Source organism: Falco naumanni, chromosome 9 (genome assembly GCF_017639655.2).
Source record: "Falco naumanni isolate bFalNau1 chromosome 9, bFalNau1.pat, whole genome shotgun sequence".
In the NCBI taxonomy this organism is placed as follows: Eukaryota; Metazoa; Chordata; class Aves; order Falconiformes; family Falconidae; genus Falco; species Falco naumanni.
Window position 1 is genome coordinate 816,141 of NC_054062.1, and position 11,193 is coordinate 827,333.

Here is an 11,193-nt window from a genome sequence, read left to right on the forward strand (position 1 = left end):
CAAGGACAGCACACCATAAATCAGACACATCCCCCATCACTCCCATCTCCCATACTATCTGCCTCCTGTATTCACCAAGGAACTGTACATTTTCTTGACCATCCTTCTATAGAAAAAGGCGAAACTGCATCAGTTTCAGATTAGTAAGAAAGAAATAATCAAACTTTAATATTAACTTAAACAGATTTCTAGAATGAACTGTTCTCAGAATAATTCACCCTTAGTACAAATATTACAGTACTTGATACTTAAAATACCATAACATAATAAGAAAGAAATCCATTAACATAAAAGGAGCCCTTATAAAATGCACCTTAGGTAATCCAAGCATACCGTTTCCCCCTCATCCCCCCCAAATGATGGCAGAACACCAGCAAAAGTGCTAGAATGAATGCACCATTTTGCCACCTTTTTTTTTTTTTTTTTTTTATAATAAGAAAATGGATTATTAGCTTCCATCCATCTGATGGATTACGGACACAGAATTTCTGTTGTTCCAGGAACTCTGCTCTTTCCCCCTTGAAGTTGCTATTATCCATGAAAACCTTTTAAAACAGTGAGTCTACCTCTCTTACATCAAGAGCACTGCCTCTTGGAGCCAAGCTACATTCAACAGTGGTGTCAATACTTGCCAGGCAAAATGCCTTTTACCCGTCTCACTGTAGTTTTACAATGTTGTTGAGACAAACAGGATGCAAGTATATCAGCATAATTTAAAACTGCGTTATAAAAGACAGATGTAATAAATACAAAAATAAAGTTCTAGCAGTAAGTTTTTGAGATTGATTACTCTGTTAAGTCTTCATAAAGCTGTGAGGTATGTCCCCTTCTATGAAGGGAACATGATGTGCAAATTTTCAGTCCAGGGGTCTTTAATCTCTGAAGCCCAGAGGTCATATGGATACTATGCTTAAAACATCTTCCACATGTTTAAACATATCAAGGAAACTTCCTTATTTTCCATAGTTTACTATACCTAAAAACCTTACAAAAATCCAAAGCAAAGAATAATTTTCCATTACTTGCAACAAATTAAAACATGAGTTTGTTCTGACCCATGTAAATCTTGACAAATTAAACATTAGACTCCAGAAAACCTTAAGAAAACATCTTCCTTTAAATGTAAACAGGGAGTCAGGTCAGAAAGCACCGACATCCAGGAGGAAGGAAATATAAACTGATTTATGCTCTCCAAAAGGAAGGCTGTAGAGCACCCTTTGGTAATGGAATTTCCTTCTTCTGTAGACATTCCTAGTGGAGAGAGAAAGACAAAGTACAATGTGTATCTTAATTTGCCATCTTGGCTCAGGAATTTAAGAGTATAAACTCCGAAGCTATCATATTTTAATATCATAATCTAAGTCAACATTCAAAAACCAATTTAAATAATCAAGTATTTTACAGTTTTGCAAGCTTTCTTAAAAAATATGCCAAATACAATGCTAAAAAAAAATGCTAGAGGGCAGTTCAAAGTGTTTACTTCCTCATTTATCTAATCAGGACAACAGATAACAAGCAAACAACCAATAAAAAACAGCTCATAGAAATGACTCAGCAGAATCCTCCTCAACCTCTCTATCTCCTCTCACTGCAACTAGTCTCACTGAACTTAATTTCTAATTAAAATGTATTTTCACTAAGAAAAATTAAATGTAAGAAAGAAGTGAGATATTTGACATCATAACTATCGTTAAGTAATTCAGTAACTGAAAAGTTACAAAAGACAGGTTACATCACAGTGACAGGTCTGGATTATCACGTATGCTGCAAGCAGCGCCAGCCTCATTATCAAAATGATGCACACATTGAATGAAGGGAAAAAAACCTCCAAACCCTTGAAAACGAAGAAAAACCCCAAACTGCTTTACCTCCAAGAATTGCTTGAAACGCGTTAAAGAGCCCATCTGTCCAGAGCTCGTAATTGCTTCAATTCTGCAGAGAAAACAGCATGTTTCAAAATCTACTTAGAAAGTTGGGTTTGACTTACAAGTAGGTGTGGGGGTTAATGGCAGAAATTGGAAAAGACAGACGAGTTATTTAAGAGCAAACATGAAGTAAAAAACAAGGATTATTTTACATTCCTAGCCACAGATATCATACCTTGGGCAATACTCTTCTCTGATAAGCAACATCATTTTCCAGAACTGAACCTGATACTGTTTCATGAGAGCGTTGCCACACACCTACAGTACAGAAATACACAAAGACCAGGTTCCAGAATTGCGTTTCAGACTAGCATGACAACTTCAGTGAACCCGTTCAGCATCAACCACTTAATATTTTATCCACACATTTAAAGTAATATACCTGCACCTACAATAAAACAAGCAAACCCTCTAAACACCATGCCTGCTACCACAGTGACCTGTTTTTCTTGTTGACTGTGAGGTGGCCACTGATACTAGCGTTACGTTACTCTTCCTCTCACTCCAGTCTCCCCCCCCGAAAATACTACCCTTCCCTAATACCATTTGCTGGGACATATTGTGATCATTTCCTCATCTTGATGACTGCAGTGTGGATTCATCAGCTTTCCTCATACAGTGAGTTTATAGGATGAATGTTGCCCAAACTTCACCACTACTAGCAGAATCCCCATGGTGTTATTTCACTTTGTACTTTACTTTCTCATTGCTGCTTTTGAAGTTCTTTAGAAGGCACCTGATGAGCACAGAAGCTGCTTGTGTTCCACAGTGTCTGTCTCCCCTGACTTCAGCCTTTAACTGGCTCTTATTCAGCATAGGCCTGTATCTTAGGATATGCCAATAATAAACATCAGGACCTGGTTTTTTCAGCCTGGAAAACCTATCCGGTTTTTCAGGATTAATTCAGCTGGCAGGGCCACAGGACCTCCCTGCATTGCACAAACTCATACCAAGTGCTTAGCAGACCTTATTCTTATAGGACCATGCAACTATTTTTAAAATACCAGGAACCTTAAACAAAACCAACTACAACAACAGAAGTTGCACGTATGAAAGCTTCAGGTTTTAAATCATTCAGCTCCAAAGCTATGTATTTGCAAGAATGTGGAAATACTCACATTCCTTTCTGAAGGAATAAGTTAAAAAACCCTGCTGTTAAAATCACAATGAACATCACCTCAGCAATCCCTTCTGAAATTAAAATGCTACCAATTTACACCCCTTTAACCACCAGTATTCCACATCGCTTACCTCTAGAAAATCAAAAAGAAGTGTAGCTGTCACATCTGCCAGAGGCTCCATGTTCAACATCTGAGCAAGCCAGCGCCATCCATTGTTCAGCCCATGAGGATGTGCCTATAAAGCAACAAAAAAGCTACCCACCACTTGTTTTATAACTTGCAAAATGCTATTATCAAAACAGGCAGTCTTCTGTTTAACTTTCTCCTTTATAAAGTTACTTTATAATAGCCTAACATAAGACTTGATCATTATGAAAATATGACAAAAGGAAGTAAGGGTCTACACTACAAATTACTATGCATCACTTTGTGGATTATGGTTATAACCATCTCCCTTCAAATACATGATGAGCTGGTTTAAGTTCAGCACACTTTAACTACAACTCCAGTTTACAAATACATTTAATAGACTCTTGGGATAGTAACAAGTTTCTAAATATAATACCGTACACGCATACCCCTTGTTTGTTTATATAAGGCCACCGGAGCTGAATGATAGCAGCATAAAGACGAATCATTCCTGACATCCGTTTCAGAAAATGATCTTGCTCTTCCACCTTAGAATCCTTAACTTGATATCCAAGCATTCTAAGTATAAGAAGACATTCCAGTATCAGTACAGCAAAACACATTCACTGGAGTTCTCAGCTTACTTAAAGCCAACTGTACTGAGAATAGGGATACTCCAAAACTATACGAGAATTATCATAAAGGCTGATCATTACCCTCTGGATCATATGTTCCACTATTTTATATCACATAGAATTTAGGTTCTGTACTGGGTATCTCAACTCGAATGGCTATCAACTGTTCTTTGAGAAGGACAAGGAAGAAGAAGCAACAGAGCACTTCCAAAGCTGAAGGACACAGCATCCTCCTGGGAAACAGGGTCGGGGAGCTGCGCACTTGTGAGTGAATCTCCAGAGGTTACGCCAGCACAACACTGTGCCTATGTCATCACAGATGGGGAAAAGTGGAATTCACTCAGGAGAAGGAATACAGTCTTCACTCTTGCAGTGTTTATGCTGAAGTCCAGTAATACATTTACCTCTGATACTCTTCCATGGAAGTCCCCTCTTTCAGTGCAGGGTAAAATGGCACAGAATAGGGGCACTTCTTGTGCAGATGAGCTAAAAAGAGGTCTCCTACTCGAGGGTGTAATTCCCAGATTCCTGAAGCCACCACAGCAATTGGGAAAGCTGCATCACGGTGAGAAGCTACTTCTTCTTCTCCTTGATTCTGGAGCGGGGAAAAGAAAGTCAGCCCCCACCCCATTTCTCAGACAAAAAAAAAATCCTCTTTTTTCTGTAGTTAGCCTCTACTAAAGGTTCCTAATTTTTCTATGGCTACGTAAGCTAACCACAGAAAAGCTGATAAAGCCTTATGTCCCTAGCTCCCACAGAGGATGACAATAATTTTGGTTCAGGACAGAAACAAGGGGTTAGCAAATACAGGCATAAAGCGCAAGGATGCACAGATATTTTCACTCCAAACAATCATTTTCAAATGTTTACAAATCAGTTCACAGTTTTACTCCATGGGCTATTTTTTGCATGTATTTATCACTGCAGGGACAAAAGAAAGCTTCAAACATCCCAAATTTAGCAAATAAAGAATAGAGAAAATATATTGCCAACTTCAAAATGCAATTTGAACAATGACACTTCATTTCTTGGGAGGTGCTAACTACACAACAGGGAGAGAAGTTTGCCTCTTGGTCCTCAGCTTTCTTTTTTGTCCCCAATTCTGCCAACATGTGAAGTTTTGAGTATACATACAGTTTTGTGATAGATCATAAACTATTAACCTGTTTTCCACTAACACTGTACTTAACTGGTTCAGAATACGTAACATGCCAGCCTAGAACTTAAAATAGATCTTCCTCCCAGAAGACATAAAATAGGGAATGGGAGGGGAAGAGAAACGAGAAACCAAGTTCTTTTGCCTGTTTTAATCCACAAAAGCACTTTCTCTAATCAACGTGAACATTAATATATGCAAGCTAAACCCCTAGTAGTTTTGTTCTTAGCAGTTGAAGACAGAGGAAAATGTCCAAAAGAACTTACTGAAGCACTAGCTACCTTTGCCACCCCAATAATGAGAAAATTTCCTCACCACAAATTTCTCCGCAAGTTTGTAATAAACAAAATCCAGACCCTGTGGATGCTGAGTCACTGATACAGTTCGCCCTCCACTCTGAACAGACTTTCCAGAGAGCAGGTTATTGATCTTGTCAAATATCTCCCTCAGCTGAGAGCCTGCAAACGTATAAGGAATGTATGGATTCGGAAGATTAGGAAAGAGCAGACAAGTCTTAATCAGACATCAACTTCACAAGAACTAGACCTACGTCCTGGAGGGCAAGGCATCTCAAACTGCATGTTGAGTTAATCATGAGGAAACAAGATGCCTCTGAGGGAAGCACCAGACCTTCGAAACATAAGCAAACACTGCTGCGAAGAACTGGACTATATGTGTAACAGCTTTCTGCTGTAGAGATAATTACAGAAACATCGTATGTGTTGTGTCCTACTACAATCTTTACAGCAAAAGGCATTTCAGTTGAGTTGGGTTCTTGGCATTTTCCTGACCTGCTATTCTAGAGATCTGGCTCACAGGGATTGTAGCTGCTTTCTGCAACTCTGTTTTTATCTTCTTAACCTGCAGAACAAACAGACAGACAATTTTAAAACCTTTACAGACAAGTAAACTACTATGATAGTTTGGGTGAGCAGACTTTTAATAGAGGCTGCTGTTAGTATTGACTTTTTCTAAATGAAAGCTGTCCTATTTCCCCTAGAAATTAAGATAATCACTCTTCAGCAGTAGTAACCATTTTTTTATACCTCATTGTTGTCTTTGCAGTTGCTGAGTCCACTGAAAGAAGCAACGCACTGCTCAGCAGCATCTTGAAGCTGCTGGTACCACTGCATGGTACTTTCTTCTGCCTTAACTTGAAGTCCTGATATTAGGAAAAGAAAAAAAAATAGCAGAAGACTAAGAAAGAGCCAAAACTCTAGAAAACCTTAAGAAAACATTTTTTTTTAAACAATTGCAAGGAATGAAGAGCTGCATGAGTGCTTTTTTCCCCTGAATTTAGTTTAGAAAGATATGTTCATAAGTGAACTACAAGTTTTTAAGCTAGACAGGAGTCCTTCTTCTTCAGCATAGTAGCTTATACATGCAGGATACATGGATTTCACTTACTCTCAAGAAGGAAGCCATTTAGGTGCTCTATCCTTGTATGTTTTGTCATACCATGCGTGACCCATCTACACTCTCTAGAAGGCACAATGTTACTCAGTAAATACATGGCGTAATGTCCTGCCTAGGAAGAGCAGGTTTTGCTCCAGTTAATACAGTCATTAATTTACCCTGCATCAGTTTAATTTGAAGTTTCCTGCCAGCAGTCCTAGTTGCACTTAAAGTAAATTCTCTGAGCAGGTATGTCATCACAACAATAAGATTCCAAAGAAGTATTCAGCTTAACAGCAGAAAGAGCATGTAAGGAGGGAAACAGCCAGGAGGCAGCGGCAGGGGGAGCCTAACCAACCTTCCTTCTGCTTCTTTCCCCCTGACTGCTGTGCAGGGGCAGGAGTCTGAGCCTTCATCTGCTCTTTTTTCAGTAACTCCTGCTGCTTTTGTCTCTCTTCCTCTTCATCTCTCTTCCTTTTTTCTTCCACGGCTGCAGCGATTTCCTGCTGCATGCTGGATATCAACCCTCGCATCTCCTGCAGTGCTCGTTCAGTATTGGCCACATCCACTTGAGTAGGGAAACCTCTCTGCCAAGAAACAGGGGAGGCAGTACAGCATCAATCTTTTGTTCCATATTTGTAGACGAATGGCAAGAGCAAGGAGCCTTTTGAAGCATTAATCTTCAGATAATCTGGGAACCAACTACACATTTTATCCTCTATGGTGAAAATACCTCGTTCTCCTTTATTTGTATGTAATATTGGTCAGAACAGTAGTAAATAACGGTAGTCCATGACTAGATTTCACAAGATCTTGGACAACAAGATTTAAGAACACACTTTAACAAGTGTAAGGGAACCCCAATGCAAAGCCTTGACAAGCTGGAACAGAGAACTAGCCTTATAGTGTTTTATTTTTCAAGGTTTGTATCCCACCTTTATATAGAGAAAAAGAAATTTTAAGGAAACCTAGATACTGTAAAAAGGCTTACAAGTATAGGACAATCATAACGCATTCAGTATTTAACAATTTATGAACCACTCTGCTTCTGTGGTTGTCCCACGTGGTTGTCTCACATGATGTGGTTGTCATCAGGTTGTCTCCTGATGATGATCAGGAACCTGACAGCATCAAGAGTTTACAGGATTTTTATGTTGAATCTTTCTCCTCTAGAAATCCTCATGCATTTTTATAAGCCATTCTCAAGAGAACAGCTAAAGTGCCATAGAAAATAATCCTCCTTTTAAATTAGATGCTTTATAGAATAAATACCTAAAAACATTTCTGTGACATCTCATTTAATGGCCTCGTAACAAGCTGCCTTTGAAGACAAATACAGGAAGCTCTATGAAAGAACAACAGCCAAAGTTAAGAACAACTCTAGAGCCTCTACCTCGCTTGTGGTGCGGATGAGTCCTGACACCAGCCCACAGATTTGGTTGCCACGATTACTGTATGCAGAAAGATCAATTCTTGGCAAGTCTTTGTGTCTATAATTGGGATCAATCTGCTGGTTAAGCTGCAGCACTTCCTCCTGGATGGAATAAAGGCGACGCAGTCTTTCCTGGCCCTCTTCCTTACGCAAACGCTCCAGCTCTTCCTGACGCTGCCTCTGCTGCTCTGCCTCACGCAGTTTTAGGTTTAATACCTGAGGTAAAAAGAGACAAAAGGGACAGAGAATACTTAAATAACTCCAGCTTTAAATCTCCTTCTTGGTCTAACAACTCTGGCTTTACAGGTCCTTTCTGCTCCTACAACACGTGTGCCTTTACTGCATTCCCACAACAATGTAGCAGGTGTCTAAGACAGCATCAGACAATACACTCTCACTCTAGGGGTACCATGTAAATACAGATAAATCCATTGTCTTTCCAGTTCCCACTGAGTCTTTTACTGAAGTTGAAAGACAACTCTTAAAAGTCTCAGACCTTTGCTCTGTGTCGGTGTTCTTCCTTCAACTTCTCTTGCTGTCCCTGAGCCTCCTTTGAGCTACAATACACAAACATAGAAAAACTGTATTCAAGACACACACAAGATAAAATACATGAACGAGATAAAATACAAACACACAGCAAGTTACTTTTAAAATGAGCCAAGCGAAAGGAACTTTAACTGTCACAAACATAGCCTTTTTCTAACAACTGAAACCCCAACAGTAGCTGGAGATCTACACCGCAAGAAAAACAGGATAGTTAATGTAAGAAAAGCAGCAGATGAGATTTTCAAGCACAAGTAACTAGCACAGAATTGTCAGGCACAAAAATTAATCCTCACTTTTTGATTAAATGCTACAATATTTTAAGGATACCAGAGCTAATCTCACCTCTTCTCCATTACTTCTTGCAAATCTTGGAATTCCTGATGCTGCTTTAGCTCCTTCAGTTCATCAAAGCGCTTCAGCTGTTCACTTGCCAGGTCATACACTGCCCTCACCATCTGCTCTTGCTGCTCCTGCCGTTGCCTTAACTCTTCCTGCAGATTGCAGAGGTGCCAGACGCACCACAATGCAGCAACCAGCAGAATTTGGACGGAAGAAAATACAAAATAATTTCCCAAAGTAGGCCAGCATTTACAATAACCTGATGTAACAGTGCTCTGGTAGAAGCAGTAGAACAGTAAGTTATGTAGCTCTCCTGTGATTCACACACACCCTCAGGGTTTTTTTTTTTACCTTTCCTTTCAACCTGTGCATCTCTTCGTACATTCGAATGCAGCCTTCAACTTCTGTAACTTTAGATGGCAGAACTGCTTGTAAGACTTCTTGATCCATTTCCAAAAAACTACGATCATCATTCCCCTGCATGGTCAGCATATAAGCAAAATCAGTGGCTGAGTACAGTATCAGCTACTCAGAGGATACCAGGTAAATCAAGTCTCCTAAACTGCATACTATTTCTAGAGAAACAGACAAAAGAATCCAGCAACACACAACTTTTAAAAAGTTGTTACATACCCCAGTAGTGTAGCCTCACCATTTTGAATATCCTCCAGCACATATATGAGGTTGAGATAATTACTTTTCCCAGTCACTAAAACTGGGAGGAGAGATACCAAGAGCCTACAGGACGTTCACAAAAGCTGTTACCTAGAAAGGCTGCAGACTCTCCACATTCTCTTAACATTCACTGGAGAATGTTAACATTAAGAAGTCAAGACAGGTTTATACTCTGTATAATCATACTTCAGGAGGCATTTCAGCCTCTGTTATAACGAAGCAAGATCTGATAGAAGTTAAGAAATGTATTGGGAAAATATCTTAAGTCTAAATGGGGCCAATATGATGCAAGACCTTGCTGCTCAGTATCACTATTATGTGACGAAGTTATAATCTAATGCACAGCAACAGACATTTGTTTTCTTTTCAGGTGCTTCATCAACTTCATTACCTCCACAACTCAACCACTCCTTGCACAGCTTCCTACCCTTCTGCCTTGTAAACGAGAGCCGTAACCTAAGTTGTTCAAAGACTACAGAGAACCCAAGGGGGTGACTCAACAGACTCTACTCTGTGACCTCATGCTTCCAAATGAATGAATCCCATGCTGCTAATCCATAGAACTCTATAGCTCCAACTAAATTTTCCTTAGTTATGGTGAAAAAGGAAGCTTGGTTTTGGCCTACTATGAAACACTGTTCTATGGAAATCTCGTTAATGCCATTTTTATAATCACCTGTTTATCCTACAAAAAGTTGAAACCAAGCACGTTTTTTCCCACAGATTAACAGAACATAAACCAGCCTTTATCAGATAATTATAGCAGCAAGTTAGTACATTTTTTTCTTCTATCCGCTCCCATACAGATTCTGGTCAGAGAACTACCTTTGTTTCACTGAGCTCTGTAGATGAAAGTGGGGGAGAGCCCTGGCAGCTGCCAGACGTGACCTTCTCCAGAGAAGACGACCGGTTTGCAAGGGGAGTGGATTTTTTAGGCGTTGAACTCCTGGAGGATGCAATTTCTTGGGCTGTTTGCTTAATCACTCTGTCTAGGACCCAGCCAGCATAAGGGGACAGCTCAAGAGGAGACATGCACCCTTCCAAGACATCCTATAGAAAAAACGCTTCATGTGAATACCAGACGTATGGAGGAACCCAAGGCACATTCACCCGCGTTGAAGCCACTCGCACAGGTCAGCAGGCGCTTTACCACCGCGGCTCGGGACCATGTTTACCCGCTCCTGCTGCGGCCTCTTCACGCCGCGCTCAGGGCTCCCGCTGAGGAACAGCGCGGTGCCGCGCCCCAGCCCTCCCCCGGCAGCAGCCCCCGGACCGGCAGGCTGGGGCCCGCGAGGGCGGAGCGGGCGGCAGGGGCAGCACCGGGCCGGGGCAGGTATCTCAGGCCCCAAGCGCCAAGGGGCCGGTGCTTCTCCATCGGCAGCCCCGGGGGGCCGGGGCCGTGACTCCCCCACCGCTCACAGCACACGCGGGCCCGGGGCCCCCCGGCAACGAGCCCTCACCTCATCGCGGAGCCAGCAGCGGCAGTAGCTCAGCCGGCCCTTACTAGAGGTGCGCAGGGCCGCCACGGTATCCCAGCGGAGCTGCCGCGTCTCCATGGCGTCCCGCTCCGCCACGGTCGGCAACGGACGGACCCCCAGCCCGCCCTTCCGCTTCCGGGGCACGGCCGGCCGCCTCGCGCCCCGTGCGCAGCGGGCCATGAGGGCGGCGGCTGCCCCCTGGCGGGCAGGCGGGTTGCGGCCCCTCCCCCAGGAGCCAAGGTTCGAGTGCCGCCAGGGGCGCCTCGCGGGCGGCTGCGGCGGGGAAACGGGCCGGGCGGCGAAGCACGGGCAGCCTCACCGCTCTTCCCTTATTTTGTATATTTTCGGGAAGGGGGGCG

At 42.0% G+C, this 11,193-nt stretch overlaps 1 protein-coding gene across 1 annotated transcript; it reads right to left on the reverse strand.

The window, feature by feature from the left end:
• Nucleotides 1-140: 140 nt before the first annotated feature.
• GLE1 (GLE1 RNA export mediator) lies at nucleotides 141-10,964 on the reverse strand. Its single transcript, XM_040606321.1, has 16 exons — nucleotides 10,817-10,964; nucleotides 10,182-10,406; nucleotides 9,033-9,158; nucleotides 8,685-8,833; nucleotides 8,290-8,350; nucleotides 7,755-8,009; nucleotides 6,720-6,948; nucleotides 6,013-6,128; nucleotides 5,758-5,827; nucleotides 5,282-5,424; nucleotides 4,215-4,405; nucleotides 3,625-3,754; nucleotides 3,177-3,281; nucleotides 2,101-2,183; nucleotides 1,869-1,932; nucleotides 141-1,251 (listed from the first exon to the last, which is right to left on the reverse strand). The coding sequence occupies exons 1-16, from the start codon at nucleotides 10,910-10,912 to the stop codon at nucleotides 1,183-1,185; spliced, it is 2,112 nt and encodes a 703-aa protein (XP_040462255.1). The 5' UTR covers nucleotides 10,913-10,964; the 3' UTR covers nucleotides 141-1,182.
• Nucleotides 10,965-11,193: the final 229 nt, after the last annotated feature.

Excerpts from the sequence above, each read along its gene's own strand:
- GLE1 (XM_040606321.1), bottom strand. The coding sequence starts at position 10,912 with ATGGAGACGCGGCAGCTCCGCTGGGATACCGTGGCGGCCCTGCGCACC. Across the intron at positions 3,755-4,214 it reads TCCATGGAAGAGTATCAGAG|AATGCTTGGATATCAAGTTA; the intron begins GTAAATGTATTA and ends TCTTATACTTAG. Across the intron at positions 1,252-1,868 it reads GTTTCAAGCAATTCTTGGAG|GAATGTCTACAGAAGAAGGA; the intron begins GTAAAGCAGTTT and ends TCTCTCCACTAG.